The 18466-nt window shown below is 41.6% G+C and overlaps 1 protein-coding gene across 1 annotated transcript in view; it reads right to left on the bottom strand.

Moving 5' to 3' along the window:
- The window catches only part of LOC141139516 (allantoinase, mitochondrial-like), a 58804-nt gene that overhangs the window by 34085 nt on the left and 6253 nt on the right, over nucleotides 1-18466 (bottom strand). The window contains exons 2-6 of the mRNA XM_073625731.1: nucleotides 12749-12903; nucleotides 9988-10139; nucleotides 6125-6239; nucleotides 3659-3805; nucleotides 2886-2931 (exon numbers count right to left, since the gene is read on the bottom strand). Coding sequence (XP_073481832.1) covers nucleotides 2886-2931; nucleotides 3659-3805; nucleotides 6125-6239; nucleotides 9988-10139; nucleotides 12749-12903 — 615 coding nt within the window. The remainder of the gene's footprint in view (nucleotides 1-2885; nucleotides 2932-3658; nucleotides 3806-6124; nucleotides 6240-9987; nucleotides 10140-12748; nucleotides 12904-18466) is intronic.

Genomic DNA, 18466 nt, shown 5'->3' with positions numbered 1-18466 from the left:
CCTACGACCTTGGCAAGCGGGGATGGGCTTATAGTCATCAATTTTGAGAGATCAGGGGAAGCGGCACATGGGGGAGGAAAAATGATACATTTGGCTTTGGATAGATTGATTTTGAGGAAGTGGTGTGACATCCAGACTGATATATCTGTTAGTAAATTAGTGATAAATAAATTAGTGATACGTGAGGCGACGGAGGGAGTGAGCTGAGGGTTAGAGAAATAGATTTGGGTATCGCCAGCGTAGAGGTGGTATTGGAAGCCATGAGAGGCTATCAGCTGACCCAGGGAGGAGGTGTAGATTGAAAATAGAAGAGGTCCAAGAATAGAACCTTGGGGAACCCCAACATAGAAGGGAAGAGGAGAGGAGGAAGTAGAATTGTAAGTAACGCTAAAGGTGCGGTTGGATAAGTAGGAGGAGAACCAGCAAAGAGTACAGTCACGGAGACCAAAGGCATGGAGTTTTTTTTTGAGGAGGGGGTGGTCGTATTAAAGGCAGCAGAGAGGTCCAAGAGTAGGAGTACAGAGTAGTGTTCATTGGTTTTGGCTGTCAGTAGATTGTTTGTTAGTTTTAGGAGAGCAGTTTCTGTTTAGTATTGGGGACGAAATCCAGACTAAAGGGGATCAAGAAGGCTATTATCAGCAAGGTGGTCCCTCAGTTGGTTATAGACCAGATGTTCAAGTTTGGATAAAAAGGGGAGCAAGGAGATAGGACGTCGGTTGTTAGGAACGGATGGGTCCAGTGAGGACTTTTTAAATATGGGGCTGACAAGTGCATGTTTTAGGGAGTTGGGGAAGATGCCAGAAGAAAGGGAGAGATTGAAGATGTGGGTTAGAAAGTGTAGAATAAAGTCAGAGGGTGAACATAGCATTTGCGAGGGAACGGGATCCAGAGGGCAGGTGGTAAGATGGATGTTAGCAAGTAGTTTAGCAACCTCGTCTATAGTGGTGGGGTTGAAAGAGGGAAGTAATGGTTGTACCTGTGGGCATCAGGTGTAAAGCGTGGAGGGTATCTGAACAGTAGAGATCTCCTTGCGAATTAACATGACAGCTATTGCTTTTCAAGTTAAAGCAGAACTAAACTCTTTCCAAAAACATTAGCTATATTAATCCTTATGTTACTAACCTTAGTTAATAGATAGAAAAGTATATTATATTTACTTGTTTTTACTCTTTTTTACATTTCTTCAGTTGCTTTCTGGTTTCTGGCCGAGGCCAAAATGATATCACAACCCAGGAGCCTTCATGGGCATTATTTTTTCTTTCATCTAGCCACTTCAGCCCCGGAAGAACGTACCCCCTTCCTGACCAGTGCGTTTTCGAGATTCGGCACTGCGTCGCTTTAACTGACAATTGCACGGTCGTGCGACGTGGCTCCCAAACAAAATTGACGTCCTTTTTTCCCACAAATAGAGCTTTCTTTTGGTGGTATTTGATCACCTCTGCGGTTTTTATTTTTTGTGCCATAAACAAAAAAAGCGACAATTTTGAAGAAAAACGCATTTTTTTTACTTTTTGCTATAATAAATATCCCCCAAAAATAATTAAAAAAATATTTTTTTTTACCTCAGTTTAGGCCGATACATATTCTTCTACATATTTTTGGTAAAAAAAATCGCAATAAGCGTTTATTGACTGGTTTGCGCAAAAGTTATAGCGTTTACAAAATAAGGGATAGTTTTATGGCATTTTTATTAATATTTTTTTTTTTTACTAGTAATGGCGGCGATCAGAGATTTTTATTGTGACTGCGATATTATGGCGTACACATCGGCCATTTTTGACACATTTTTGGGACCACTGTCATTTATACAGCAATCAGTGCTATAAAAATGCACTGATTCCTGTGTAAATGACACTGGCAGTGAAGGGGTTAACCACTAGGGGGCGGGGAGGGGTTATGTCCGTACTAGGGAGTGTTTTCTAACTGTAGGGGGATGGGCTAGCAGTGACACGTCACTGATCTCTGCTCCCGATGACAGGGAGCAGATATCAGTGACACTGTCACTAGGCAGAACAGGGAGATGCTGTTTACATAAGCATCTCCCCGTTCGTCCTCTCCGTGAGGCGATCGCGGGTACCCCTGCGGCGATCGAGTCCATGGGACCCGTGACCTGATCACGGATCTCCCGGCCGGCGGTGCGCACGCAATGGCACAGCGGGAAATTCAATGGGACTTACCTGTACACCCATTTGCCCAGCCGTGCCATTCTGCCGACATACATCGGCGTGCGCCGGTCGGGAAGTGGCTAGAGAAGGGGCTTTGTCAGCTATGCACATGCTCCTGCCTGCATGCTTAAGCTAAGGGCAGATGGATTCCAGGAAATAAATGCTACATGAATCCTCTGCCCTTATTCAAGATGGTTGTAGCTAGAAATGTTAGGGAGGTGTTTTTCCCCCCAAAAAATTTCTCAACATAATAAAGCATGGAGACATGGATGGATGGGTAGGTTTGCTTTTATGTGCTCAGATACAGGTAAGTTCCTCTTTAAAACTATCTTCGGATAGTGCTGTAAAATAAAAGTGTGGCTCCACACCTCTCCAGTTTAAAAAGGTTTTGGATTTAGTTCTTATTTACTCTACTGTCTGCTGGTTTTCCTTCCTGCCAGTTCTGGTTGTGACAACCTGTACCCTGAAGCCATTCATCTTGTCAGTCTCCAACAGGTGTTGTCAACACCTGTCTTATTGACATGATCAAGTAGAGTACAAGACCAGTGGCCACGTTCCAACCTGATTATGTGGCCAGTGATCATGCGTTGTATGTGATGACTTTAATGCCTGGCCTCATTCCAGCACTGTGGAGTGGAAGAACATACCGCCAACTAACTGTCATGAGAAAGTATTATTTTGTGTTGTTTGTGTATTATAATTGCATGAACATTAACTTACCTCCAATCTCTGGGGCAGGTTTTGCTATTTCAAGTTCTGCATGAAACTAATAAAGAAAAAAACATGAATGCTTATGAATTTTACACTTTTATGAATATGTAACCTCCGTAAGGGCCGCTAATCTATCTTAGGTTCCTCTCTCTCTCTTTAGTGCAGCGGAAGCCAGCCACACAGCAGCATTAACTCCGCTGGCTCAATACATAGTCTAGGAGTTGCCTTTTTTGTATATATTGTTGAGTAACGTGGATAGGGTAAGGAGCTGTGGGACACTCTAGAATGCTGAACAGTATTAACAGGACACCTTTCTATCTACAACTACTTCTTAGAACAGTCCCCTCAATCAGTTCTTAGGGAACAGATAGCACTGGGGCACAACAGACAATGCTTCAGGCCAGGCAAGCCTTAGCAAAAATGCACCAAGGGGTTAACAGCAGTGCAGTCACCCAGGCCCTGCTCTCAGGTCAGTACTCAGGCAGAAGAAATCAAGTGTGTGGCCTGTGGGAGCCTGATCAGCCCAAAGTTGTCAGTCACTGCTTCACTGATTACAGAGGAGCACAAAAAGAACTAAATCTACCTGACAGCCTAGCACCTAACTAGGAGGGTGCTACACATTTAATGCATGTACTAGTCATTTGACATTGACAGTGGTAGTTTCTTTCTTCTTAACTTTTTCTAGCATACTCTTTAACATATTACCCAGAATTAACAGGTTGCTTTGCTTTCCTGCTTGTAAAAGGAATGAAATCATGTAAGAAACTATCGTTGGCACTAACCAGTAGAACACTGTTGGTTCCTTGTAATTCGGACATGGCTGTGTGTAGATCCGTCACACTGACATGAGGAAACTCTGGCACTCCACTGTTTATAAGGAAACATTTGAATCCAGCAACACCTGCTTGTAGCATAGGTATCAGTTCCACCTGTCATAGCAAGTAATATTAGTGGTGAGTACATTACATTTCCATGTAAGATCATTTGACAAATCTCCATCCTTTATACTCACTTCCCAATTAAGCTACTTATGGCCTCCTTCACTATCATGTATTCCAAGCCGATTGACTTCAGTTGGCTTAACACAGGTAAAATAGTACTACTGTGTAGAATTTTTTCACATTAAAAAAAAATACTTTTAACTAGATGAGTCATTTATTATCATCAGCATAATCATTTTCAGCCTAAGCTGTAGGAAATATGGGAGAAGCAGGTCAGTTCAAACTTCCATTTTCATGGACTCCTGCTCTTCCTTGGTGGCTCCATGGAGTTCCCAGGACAACTGGGGAGTAGAATCCAGCATGTACCTGGCACAGATCCTAGGGGGGAGTTTCATGAAGCATCTTTTAAAGATGCCCAAATTAGCATAACCGGTTTAATGAAGAAGCAGTGGCTCTAACCTGAGGTGCTCCTGGACCATCATGCTCTTGGCCCTCTCATGCAACCTTGTCCTTTTAGTCATTAGTCATTATTCATAGTTCATGATTTGAAGATAGGGATGATGGGAGGTTGTAAACCAAACCTTGTGCCCCATCAAAAATCTGAGCTAATACTCCCCCTCCAAATCACTTGTAAGGAGGCTCTTTTGATACCTATACTCTTTCCTAGAAAATGATTTCCCATGCAACTCGAAGGAACAGTAGGAATAGTAGGAGAAAGACCACATTGTGTAATGAGATTCTGTTCAAAAGCTCATTATATGTCTGGAAAAATGGCCAAGTATATGAAGGTGATATATTTCCACTTCATAGACAAACTCCAGAATGTAACACGCCATGTTTCCACAGTCATTGTCTAGAATTCAGGTACATCTGAAACTGTCCAATACATGCTGATTACCCATAGGGTATGGCTCCAATGTTTAAAATGCATTCTGCATGGTCCTCCATGCTCTGCTTATTTGCCCCAGACTCCCAGTAAACAGAAGCACTCTAGCCAGTGGACTGATCTTTTGCCTGATGGCTAATGCATAGTCTCACTCAACATCACTCACAAGATCCTGCAGTGATACCAGTGTGTCACCTCCTCTTGTCTGTTTCACCAAAGGAAAGTAAACATCAATACTAATGATCTTCATTGAACTGGTTACTTTCCATAAATGTAAAATAGTACTTCTTCTCTTAGGCCTACAGTATTTCACATGGGCTTTTCGATCAGACCTACTTGTTAGTTTTTCAGGCAGACCTGATCGGAAGCCTCATTTAAGTCTATGGGCAGGCGAATGGAAGTGGAATTGCATCCGTTTGCAACCATCTACCTCTCCATCCAGGTCTGAAAAATTAAATAAAAAGGGACTGCTTTTTTTCCTGGACCTAAACATGATGGATTAGAGGTAGCCTAATATAAACAGATGCAAGACCATTTTTATCTGGTAGCCCATAGATCAAAAATGCTTCTGCTGTGCTGTCAAAATGTGGACAAAAGCTGAAATAGCAAAGATGTCACAAAAGTGACATCAATCCAATTCAGCTCTGATTCAGCAGGGGATGTGTTTACAGGGACCTGGGGAGACATCAAAATCTTGCTTTAGAGGTCATTGATTCATAGTTACTCCCCTGTTTAATAGATGTAGTCTAGAACTTTTGGAGTAATATACACTTATGCCCTGTACACACGATAGGATTTTCCGACAACAAATGTTGGATGTGAGCTTGATGTCGGAAAGTCTGACCATGTATATGCTGCATTGAACATTTGTTGTTGGAATTTCCGCCAACAAATGTTTGAGAGCAGGTTCTCAAATTTTCCGACAACAACACTTGTTGGAAATTCTGAGCGTGTGTACACTATTCTGACACACAAAAGTCCACGCATGTTCGGAATCAAGCAGAACAGCCGCACTGGCTATTGAACTTGATTTTTCTCGGCTCATCGAACGTGTTGTACGTCACCGTGTTCTTGACGTTCAGAATTTCCGTCAACATTTGTGTGACCGTGTGTATGCAAGACAAGTTTGAGCCAACATCCTTCAGAAAAAAATCCACGGTTTTGTTGTCGGAAAATCCTATCGCGTGTACAGGGCATACCAGTTAAAGAGCACATTTTTTTATACAGATTCAAACACCAAATCTAAAATTTTAGCCAAAAGCCAGAGCTTTATGGGTGCATCTTAAATAGGAGATATCCACCACATCAGAAGACATCATAACCTCAACTATAGTCAAACAATTCACAACAATGAGCCAAGGATCTCCAGATCCCAACCACGGCAAAAAAAGTTAAAATCTGAAACATAAAAGTATGCTCACCTGATTATCAGGAATGACACCACCCCAAAATGCTACATCCACATAGCACTGTCTCTTAGCAGCCTGGAGCTTGGTGTGGAAATTGGTTACAGATGTGGTGGGAGGCAGGCTGTTTCTGTAAAGACAAAAGTTATGGATTCATATTGTGTTCCCAAATGTGTGCACTTTCTAAAATGCACCCGCAGCAGCAGATCGGTTAAAGAGTATGCACAAAAATGTTTTTATGGTGCAGTCAGAAACATGTTTGCAAATGATGACATTCCTGAAAAGCTTGTAGTGAGGTGAATGGCTGATACAAAAAATTAGCAATTTTAACTAAAGCCTGGTACACATGATGAGATTATCGGAGAAATGATCGTCCATTTGTTTTTGCATGCTAGTCTCCATATCAAAAATGAAGAGGTTACTAAAGTTCGAAAATTCAAGTATGACAGAATGAAAAATTCAGAAGTGATGTAATGTGTTGTATTGTATTCGTATTGTATTTTCGGGTGAAAACTGTACTAATTAAATGAAAATCGTATGATCTGGTATTGTACGAGAAAAAATTTGTGTTTGCCCCTTCAAATAATTTCTGACGAAAGCTGTGTACTAATGATCTGATAATCGTACGATCACTTAAAAAGCAGTGTTTTTTGTACGATTTCCGATCCTGTGTTTGGTCCTTAATTGTTGTGCAGAATATGGATGATTCTGGATGGAGTTAGGCAAGATCAGACCTGGCAGATTCTTTCCTAAGTCCTATGTAGATATAGGCCAGTACTGTATACATGTAAGGAACTGCATTTTAAAGGAAAGCAGTACAAAGAAAAATACAAAGGATGCCTATGTTTCTGAAAATACTTGGTGCCTTGTTTCAGGCCCATAACAGAGAAAGTGCTGAAGTCATGAGTTCAGAACGGCAGCCAGAGAATGTTTTCAGATGGGAGGGTCAGCATCAGCAGCCTCCATGCTACCCCAGTAAAGGTTTCCTTGAATTTTAGCAGTAATTAGAACAGTATCTAGAAATGACAATGTCACATGGGAGAGTCTTCTAAAACATGGCTTTAAAATTGATGCAGTCATTGACATCTGTCAAGGGGCACGTGTACAGTATCTCCATTCAATCTACAGAGGTTTTAGAGTTGAATACATTTTAAACTGATAACACCTTCATCTAGCCCACATAAATATTCATAATTCCGATGCTGTCTGTGCTGTAATTACAAAACAATGAGATCTGAAAAACTAATAAACTGTATACCTTGGCAACTAACTCTTTATTAATCCCTAGGGTTATATGAGACAACACTATTATAAAATAAGGAATTGTGATGATGAGCCAAAGTTGCCAATGGTTTACCCTAATGCCGCGTACACACGATCGGAATTTCGGCCAGCAAAAGACTGATGAGAGCTTTTTGTCGGAAAATGCGACCGTGTGTATGCTCTATCGGACTTTTGCTGGCCGAATTCCAGCCAGCAAAAGATTGAGAGCATGATCTCAATTTTTCGGTCGGAAAAAGTTCCTATCCGAAAATGCGATCGTCTGTAGCAATTCGGACACGCAAAACTCCTACACATGCTCGGAAACAATTCGACGCATGCTCGAAAGCATTGAACTTCATTTTCTCGGCTCGTTGTAGTGTTGTACGTCACCTCGTTCTTGACAGTCGAAAGTTCAGTGAACTTTTGTGTGACCGTGTGTATGCAAGGCATGCTTGAGCGGAATCCCGTCGGAAAAGCCATCATATCTTTTTCCGACGAGAAGTCTGATGGTGTGTACGCGGTATTAGGGGTTCCACCAAAAGAGGTTTGCCAGTTTTAGGTAGATAGTAACAGATTAAATCCTCCACCAAGTTCTGATATTCATAGTCAAGAACTCCAAGGGTAAGATCTCTGTGTACAAGTTCCCAGCTCCACCTACTTGCTCATGGCCTGTCAAGTTTTACTGTTTTTGTGTTTCTCATACAAACAATGCAGGCATACAAATTAGACATCCACTGCAGGAGGAAAGAACAACGTGATTATGGTAATGATGGTGGGTGGTGATGGAGGTGTGTTGTGACAGTAGTAATGCTGGGTGTTAATAATTGTTCACCAGCCAGAAAGAGGCTTCTTCTCTGTCAGTGTAATATTAGGAGAAAGCCATTACCGCCAACTGTTTTTTTACTAATAGTTTTCTCAACAACTTCCACTCTTAAATAATGTAGATATTATCAGCCCAGTGTAGAAGTTTTACAAAGTGATCACCAGCTTCCAGTTTTTTTTTTCAAAGCCAAATTGAACAAGCTGAAGTTAGAAACTGATGGGCTACCATGCACAGCTGCACTAGATTTTTCACTCTTCAGTTTTAGTAAATCAACCCCAATGTCACATAGGCAATTAAGCTACCGAAAGAGATTAGATTGCAGCTGTGTGGGAAAACTTAATCTGATAACTGATAGAATTTACCAGTGATGGATGTCTTCTTAAATATACATTCTTGCAGGCAAGCATACATTGGAGGACAACGATATCCCTAGTCTTAAAGAACGTCATACATAAAAGATTCTACAGAAACAAAACACACTGGATTGTTGATTCCAGAAGGGTAGGCTAAAGCAGTGGTTCTCAACCTTAGTCCTCAAGTACCCCCAACAAACCATGTTTGCAGGTTTTCCTTTATCTTGCACATGTGCTTTAAATCAGAGTCAATGGCTTGGTATTTTGGACAGCTATTTTATCTAAGAGAAATTCCCAAAACATGGCCTTTTGGGGGTGTTTGGATTGAGGTTGAGAACCACTGGGCTAAAGGATGTCTGGAGAGAGGCTGGTGATTGCTGACATATGTATCACCAGTCCTGATTTGAATGTCAGTCACTGGCTTGATAGAAGACCATTTTATGCCTATAGGCACCTTTATTTAGGGTTCACAAAGATGCTAGTTAGGTATTGAGAAACTCAAGCATTAATTTGGGGCCAATTGTAGGATTAGCATGTGTGTTCTATAGCTTCACCAACATTTTTGGAAATTGATTGCTCTTCCTTATGCTCATTGTGTGATACAGCGACAGCACTCTGGCTGTTAGTTTAAAATAGAAGCACTACGTGTCATATTGCCCGAGTGGTGTCACACTGCTGGTCACATAACCATGGACAATTTTTCTTTCAGCCCCTTTCAACCAACTTTGAATTGCTAAAACAAATTAACAGATCCAAACAACCTAGCAACATCCCTTCCCTATAAATATATAAGTATATAAAGTGATTGCAGTCATTTTTGTAATCGGTAGCTAGTTGAAAGTGTTCAAAATTGTTAGAAAATTTCCCTTTGTATTGCCAGCATAAAGCTTTTATATGCAATGAGAAATTATGACCGTTCCGAGGTAAAGACTATATACAGACACAAGGTTTTTAAAACTGGTCACTTTTTAAAAACATTTGAAAACTTTAACACTCCTTAATAAAATTATTTACAGTATGGTGAACTGCCATTGAGGTGGCTGCTATTGCTGTCTTGCTACTGAAAATACTTGTTGTCTGATTGTTACGCTAACCCATCAGACTTGGTCCTCAGAGTCACCAACCAACAGCAAGTGTGCAGTTCTGGGAAGTCACAGAAATTTCTTCAGCCATTTCTTGTATATCTGTCCCAGGGCAGTGGGACAGATGTTGATCCTGCCTGGCTGTCATGTGAAAAGGATCAACATGACAGCCAGGCAGCTAGGTTTTTCAGAAACAGAGACCAGAAATGGGAGCCTCCAAGTTTGTCTTATGATATTTTTCCATAAAGCTGACCACTCACACATTTACATAGAAAAAAGAAAAACTGTAAAAATACGGTTGTTGCCCATTAATATGGAGATCCCCTCTAAAGTGACATCATATGGTACATTGCATACAGTGGCATATCTACAATAGCAGTGATCCCTCCAGCAGCAGCAGCCAGTGTGGCAGTCCGGTAGCCCTCCCAGTCTGTGCGTCCAGGCTCGTTGACATGTACATGAGGGTCAATGATGCCAGCCATGACCACCAGGTCCCCTACATCCAGCAACTATTGAATGGAAAAACAGAGTTGGTATGAGATCAACAAAAAAAAAAAAAAAAAAACAGAACAGCAGGAGCCAATAATTGTAGGTATTGTTATGTAACCAAAGGTATGCTACTAGTTCAGTATTTTAAAATTCCTATAGACATTAAATTACAGTATTTTAGATTACATTTATGTTGTATCTTTTAGTGGCTGAATAGACCAACTAAGGCTAGGTTCGCACGGGCAGCAGTCCGTATGGCTCTGCTGAAAGCCGCTCTTCAGAGGCATTTGCAGGCATTGCTTGCCCATTAATGTCGGATGAGTTAGAATTATTGCCCCACTACAGCAATGTCTACTTACCTGAGAGGCCACTATGCTACTTTGGAGGTAGGCAGTCAGGGGCCTGTAAAACACAACTGAACTGCCTGTTTTTAACATATGTGTGCATCGGGGCAATATAATGCCTAAGGTAGCTTAGATACTATATGCCCTTAGGTAGCTTAGGTACTAACTGACCTTAGAATCCACTACAAACCAAAACACTGTCCCTTTGGGAGAACCCTCATAGAGAAGCTGCAATTTTCCAATTCCCAGACCATTGTGAGGGACTTTATAGCCCTGAAACTATTATGCAGCCCTAAAGTCAATAAAATTGTTTCTGTCACACAGGTATTCTAATTTATGTCAGAAGTAAAAGCAGATTGATCTGCTAGATCCTAAACAATGTGTGTTAGGTATCTTCGATGATGCAATGCCAGAGTCACATACCAAGGAGGCAGTCTCTAGAGCCCTATTTCAGGCACGTAAACTCATTTTGATACACTGGAATACAGTAATACAGCCCCTCCCTCTCCCTAAGAATGGATAGACCACCTGGGCAATACCCTCTGTTATGAGCGGGTTGTCCATCAACACTGGGGTTGTCCTGCTAAATACGAGAACGTTTGGGGTAGCTGGTTGCGTATGCCTGGTCTAGCACCAGTGGATGATTTTGGAATAAAAGCCTAGGGTTGATTGTGACTATCCTTATTGTTGTTTCTTTTGCTGTCATTTATAGAGTTGTTTTCATGCTAAGACACATATAAATACATGCATACTCTGGAATATTTTGGATTGTTTCAATAAACTTTATTCTTGATTAAAAAAAATAAGCAGATTAAAGTATAACTAAAAGCAAAACATTTTTCAGTTTTGGATAGAATGGAGAAGGATTATGATACCTGTCAGGTTTTTATTGCTGTCTGTGCTCCCTGTTAGGGAGTTTCACCCTCTCTATTTGTCCTGTTTATCATTATCATTGAAAGTTAAAGTAAAAGAAAATCCCAAATTTTGAGCTGTTCCCAGAAAAGTAATAGAGGGGAAATTTTCCAATGGGGACACTAGTTATATTGACCTGGGGGGGTCCCGAAATAATTCCCTTAATTTGCAGGGATTTCTTCTCATTTGTTTGGCTATGGGACAGGAACTGAAGGGAAATCTCCCAAATGGAGCACAGATGGTGAAAAACAAATTTGACAGGGTTTATAACCCTTCCTTGCTCTATCCAAAAAAAAAAAAATGTTTTGCCTATAGTTCTACTTTAATTATACAAAATTAGAATTCTACCATTAATTAATTTTAAAAAAATGACAAATAGCTAAACTCTATTAGAACAGTTTCCAATGCTTTCTTGTAACATTCACCCCATATTCCCTTATGTCATATTTTATGCCATGACCAGTAGCTGAGTTTCAGCATTCAGAATTATTCAGTAGCTGTGGTACAGTATGCATGCAACATGCCAGTAATTTAGCTGCTTACAAAAAGAACACTCAGCAGAAAACTAATTATTTTCATGATCAACAGAATAAATGTTACTTCTTGGGTTTCCAGCAGTGGGATCTCTGTATACCAATCTAGAAAAGATCCATGCTCAAATCTCTGCTTTTCAATTTTATTAGGTACTTACACTAAGTAAATTGTAAAATACATACAGTTTACTGTCAGGTCTGTCTGACTTCTTGGGAATCACACAATTGTAATTAATGCATTAAATACATCTCTTCTGAGACAAGTTGGATTGAATATATTTAGAGGAATCAAAAATGTCTGTGAAGTTACTTGGTTTGCTAATTGATTTGTTCAACCCTATTTTCAATGCTCTCTTGATGATAACTAGAACACTATCATTTCAAATGTATTGAGTTTAGAAAATTGCAAATTTCTAAATGCATTTTGTCTACTTTAATGTTCTACATCTAACAATGTCATAAGTACTCCAGATAACATATTCATATAATGCTGATACTTTAAGAAGATACTTTAAAGTGGAAGTAAACCCTTGTATCGTTTTCAGCCAAGGAAGCCGCCATCTTGGCCTCTGTTTAGTCTACAACTGCCATGATGCTGCACATGTGATCCGTTATGACACCTCCCATTGGATGGTTTGACAGTTTGGTTGAGAGCACAACCAATGGGAGTGTTACTTTTCCGGCACGTGCCGAAAAGGTAACTGCTTTATGGATGGGTTTACTTCCGCTTTAAGAAAGGAGAAACTGATTTTATAAACCTAAATACAAGGGTCAGCCAGCAACTACACATGTGGAATCTAATACAATCATACACAGGTCAAGGTTTCATAGCTGTCTTACCTTGGCTCCACTGGTCACATGTTTTCCCCATGGCAGGACACTGCTAATCTTGCCATCACTAATAATTATATCACAGGAAGATATAGTATTGGCCTGTATGACTCTCTTACTTCGAATGACACTTATCTTTGATCCCGGTGTGATATTCATTATTCCTGTAATTATGTGATGAGAGATTACTTTCATATAAAGATGCATAGAAGTAATTATATCATTGTAAAGTGCAATTCACCTGTTAATCTTGTCATATTTTGCATACTACTATACATTGTACGTAGAAATAATAAAATCAAGGTGACACTAATCTCTGGTTTAAAATAAAAATCTATTCAAGTATGTATTTCTAACTTATAAAAAAAACACCTTCTATTGCTCTCTGCTTCCTCCAATTGTCCAAAAACTTTTTTTTTTTCCTATTGTTTTGCTACTGTGAACCCACTTCCTCTTAGAAGGTGCCTACATTTGTTTTGCATGGTTCCACTGTAGGTAGGAACCTAGCCACCCTCTCTTGCTTGCCCCTGAGATGGACTATTGGATTTGTAGTGTTCAAAGTGCAATGCACATGACCCCCACTAACATTTACTGCTCCTGCTAAACAAAGAGAAGTTGGCAGAAAAAGGAGAAGTTTGGGGAACTCATGGCAGATGTCACAACGAGGCAGGAAACACAGTAAGAAAAAATGTAATGACAAATAGATTACAGGGGCCATTAAGTAGTGGGTGTATATGGATTCTTTTTGGAGAATAAGGATAACGTTTAGTATTACTTTATCGTATCACCCATAATTCTATTTTTTTTATATGTGTAGCGCTACCACCACTGGAGCGACTTGGTAGAATGGGTTCTTTGTTCTTTTTTGCCTCGACTCTGTGAGCAGCCTCTGTCCTTCTGATGCACCTGGTTAAGGAAATGGTTACTGCAATTCTATTGGGAGTATAACTATAAATATCCTTCATACAACTATGTTTCAATATCAGAAAACAGACACCATACTGGTTAGTGGTAAAGGAACTCTGTATATTTTCACAAGTTTAGGTAAATGGCAGTATATACATTAATGAGCATATAAAGAATTTATTCAATCACAGCTCACTGGATAATGTAGTGACTATGTTATAGCAAGTTAGAGTAGAGCTCTGTACCACTAAAGTAAACCTAGTAATCTACAAAATCAGCAATAAGCAGTAGCAATGGTAAACAATAATAGCATTGGTGATCAATACTACAATAACTCCTCTGTAACCAGTAGACTATAACCACTTTAGAGTGCACTCTATATGGCTACAATGAAATTTAAGGCTCCCTAAAAAGGTACCTCTTAATATGGATAATAGGCAAAGTTCTTATGAAGTACATATGATAATAGGCAAAGTTCTTATGAAGTACATATTTGGGTGAGCAGTTCCTAGCCCTAGTTTTTCAGCCAGCTATTGTTGGGGTCCAGTGTTTATGGTGGTGCACATAAGTACAGTCCCAATAATATCTGCATGCAGGCTGCTAGTTAGATGGCCAGCCCCTATGTATTCAGTCTCTTCTTTCAGCAATAGATCAATGGCAGCAATGCCCTCTAACCAGTCCCAGGGATACATACAGCAACAATGATCCCACTGTTCAGATGTCAACTGACTTCTGGATCTGCCTGGAGTGACTCCTAAGTCCTAATTACACAGGTTAACAGCGCTCCAGTTTCTGTCTTAGGCCACAGGCTAGTAGAAGATTGGTGTGCACTCAGGGATAGCGACGTGCACTCCCGGTCTCCTAGCAGCCAAAACCTTAGTATTCAGCCTGGGAAAAAACAGCTCTTTCTCCTCCTCATAACAGTCTCTCCTTGGGAAATTGTAGTCCATTGGAATGTTAGATGTTTATTAGCTGTCATAGCTGTCTATTGACTGTTCCTTTCTCATCTCCCACTATTCAGTGTGGGCATTTAAGTCCTTTGAACTTATTCTGTGTGTCAGCTCCCCTGCTGGGTCGAGGCAAGGTAGTGTTAACCCATACAGCTTTATAGTCCGGTGGGAACACAGAGAGCAAACTGCTACAAAGTGTCCTAAAATTGCTCTCTCTACCTCTAGCCAAGCTGCAGATAGTCAGTGTATAATAAAAACAAATGATATTTACCTAGCTGTAATCTTTTTCTGTAGGTAGTGGGTTTACAGCGAGCAAATGATTGTGAATGTAAAATATAGAGTTAGGGGCAAAACTGACTACATCTTTATATGTGAAGCTGAACAAGGTAGTAATATTTGTAAGCCCCAGGTTGTTCAAAATCCATGTATTTGGATTTAGTTTTTGGAGTGAGGTAATGGGCTGGACAGTTGGCCGTGTTGGAATTTGAACTTTGATATCTGATAGGCATTTCAGTTATTATGTTGTCCATGGTGGACTTGGCTGCAGTACATGAATATAGTGATTCAACAAGGATGTTTCTAGTTTAAACGCCATTTAACAGGATTTGTAGTTTGATGCAAACCTTGTGCTGAGTGTAAATAGATACCTAACATGTCATGCTTTTGAATTGCGCACGCTCGTAGAATGGTGAAAAACTAAGGTACTTAAAAATCTCCGAAAGGCGACGCTTTAAGTGCATTTACAGGTTACCTGTTCAGAGTTACAGATGAGGTCTAGAATTATTGCTCTAGCTCTAATGTTTGCATCAATACCTCACAACGGTTTCTGAAGGGGCAGAAGGAGACAAAACCCCTAACCTCACGCCCCCCCCCCACCCCCAGCTCATGTTTCTCGGGCTTACAATTTCCGTCAGTTCACCCGATAAACAATCCAATGGTGCTATAAAATTTTCCGACAACAAAATCCTATCGGTTAAATTCCGAACGTGTGTACACAAATCCGACGCACAAAGTGCCACGCATGCTCAGAATAAATTAAGAGACGAAAGCTATTGGCTACTGCCCCATTTATAGTCCCGACATACGTGTTTTACGTCACCGCGTTCAGAACGATCGGATTTTCCGACAACTTTGTGTGTATGCAAAACAAGTTTGAGCCAACATCCATCGGAAAAAATCCATGGATTTTGTTGTTGGAATGTCCGATCAATGTCCGATCGTGTGTACAGGGCATTAGGCTGGCCATACATTATACAATTTTCTTATTCAATTTCCTTTAGATTTACCTTCAACTATGTAATGCAAGGACCTGCCTGATTGCATCCAAATTGAGAGTGTTTAGGTTTGACCTCATATTATAGGCAGAGGCGGCTCTAGACTTTGTGAGGCCTTAGGCAAAACTTAGACATGAGGCCCCACTCACGCCACAAAGATGCAGGAGACGGTCAGAGATTATGCAGACAATGATACAGGAGACGGTCAGAGACTGTACAGAGAGTGATACAGGAGACGGTCAGAGACTGTGCAGAAAATGATACAGAAGACGGTCAGAGACTGCGCAACCACGATAACAACAGAATGAGCATCGTGGATAACTTATCAGTGTAATGCTTCTTCATTATCAGCAGGTTTAGGGAGAAGGTAAATAACACTGCTGTATTACTTAACTGTAATAAAGAAGGTGGTGCATCATTCTGGCTCTACTGTCTGGCAGAGGAATATGAATCACAAAAATCGCAGCACAGAATTATAAATCTTTTGGTAGATGAAACATTTCACATATGTGTGTGAATAGCTGTTTGCCTGGCGTTCATTTTGAAAGCAAAACTGCAGCAAGATGAATAAAAAAAGCCCATTAAATAAAATAAGCCCTCCAGTTTGAACGACAGCCAGCCTCATTCAACGGCCTTCCTCGAAGCCCACACTGGAATGTACATGCCCTCAGCCTGTCATTCAACAAGTAAGGAGAAGCAGCACAATGATGATCCCATCCATTGGCGGCTGGTGCTCAGAATATTCTGCCACTGTGCCCCATCAAACGCAGCCACTGTGCTCCATTAAACGCAGCCACTGTGCCCATCAAATGCCGCCACTGCGTCCATCAAACTCTGCCACTGTGCCCCATCATATTCTGCCACTGTGCCCCATCAAACGCAGCCACTGTGCCCCATCAAACGCAGCCACTGTGCCCCATCAAACGCAGCCACTGTGCCCCATCAAATGCCGCCACTGCGCCCATCAAATGCCGCCACTGCGCCCATCAAACTCTGCCACTGTGCCCCATCAAACTCTGTCACTGTGCCCCATCAAACTCTGTCACTGTGCCCCATCAAATTCTGCCACTGTGCCCCATCAAACTCTGTCACTGTGCCCCATCAAACTCTGTCACTGTGCCCCATCAAACTCTGTCACTGTGCCCCATCAAATTCTGCCACTGTGCCCCATCAAACTCTGTCACTGTGCCCCATCAAACTCTGTCACTGTGCCCCATCAAATTCTGCCACTGTACCCCATCAAATTCTGTCAGACTGCCACTGTGCCCCATCAAATACCACCACTGCGCCCATCAAAGTATGCCACTGTGTCCCATCAAATGCCACCACTGTGCCTAATAAAATGCTGCCACTGTGCCCCATGATGAAACCATAGACAGACACAGGATACAGATAGCATGTAGTGAGATGTACCTACCTGCTCCTCGCGTTGGTCCCCTACTAAAGGCAGCAAGAGAAGCACATGATGTTCTCTCTGAGTGCCCTGCAGTGCAATCTGGGAGTTGTAGTCTCTGCAGAGCACAGGCACCAGAGGGCCAAGTTGAAGTCTGTGCTGTGGAGAACTACAACTCCCGCCATGCATTGGGGCCGCCGACTGTGGGGGGAAAGGCTAGGAGAACGGCGCCGCGGCGGTGGAGCCTGCTATTGGACAAAGCAGCAGCCGAGATGACGGTGTGTTCTTCTCCCTCGGTGGCTCAGCTCAGACAGGCGGCCGCGGCGTCAGTCTGTGTGCAGCGCCAGCCGCCCGCACACTCCGCCGGCTTGCATGGGCTGCGCAATTCCTTCCACTCAAATTAGGCGAGCGCGAGGCCCTTTTGGGGGCGAGGCCTAAGGCAAGTGCCTAATTTGCCTAATTAAAGAGACGCCTCTGATTATAGGGTTTTGGTAAATCTAAAGGAAAGTTGTACAAGAAAATGATATAATGTATGGCCAGCCTTAGGGCTTGTTTACACTTGCTTCAAAATGTGGCATTGGACAAGCTTTTTTAAAGAACTCTGAATGCGCATCAAAACACTTGTCACTAAATAAAATGGTTACCTTACAGTTCTGTTCAAATGTTGTGTTTTCTTTGCTTTGCTTCAATAATTATACCCCATTCTTGGTTCTTTAAAGAGTCTGCAAAGTCTTCATAGAAATCTATGACAACGCTTGCTTACAGCACCTGAAGTTTTTGATGGGTTTTTATTCAGCTATAGCTTTGGTTTGTTTTGGAGGTATTGCAGGTATGAGATATCCCAGCATGCACTGGGAAACCAACAAGCAAACCGGAAAGATGTCATCAGCAGTCACTTCTAGTTCATGTGCATATATTTTGGAAGTGTCTGGTGCAGACGTCACATCTGGTGTGCAGTGTAGAGCAGCAGGAAGGTGAGCTGGGCCCAGACTGGAGCGGAGAAACTAGCAGATCCCAGATGGCACATGTGGTTTGCAACATGGGAACTCTGTAGCAGAAGGTAAGTGGGGACCGGAGAGAGAGGACTGTGCTGGAGAGGATCAGCAGAGCTGGGGAACCAGAGCACAAGAAACCAGCAGATGCCACACGTGGTGAGCAGCATAGGAGCAATATAGCAGGAGGTGAGCAGGGACTGGAGAGAGAG

This window comes from Aquarana catesbeiana, linkage group LG04 (genome assembly GCF_042186555.1).
Source record: "Aquarana catesbeiana isolate 2022-GZ linkage group LG04, ASM4218655v1, whole genome shotgun sequence".
Lineage (NCBI taxonomy): Eukaryota > Metazoa > Chordata > Amphibia > Anura > Ranidae > Aquarana > Aquarana catesbeiana.
Note: the sequence above shows the minus strand (reverse complement) of the source record. Positions and strands in the feature narration are given on the sequence as shown.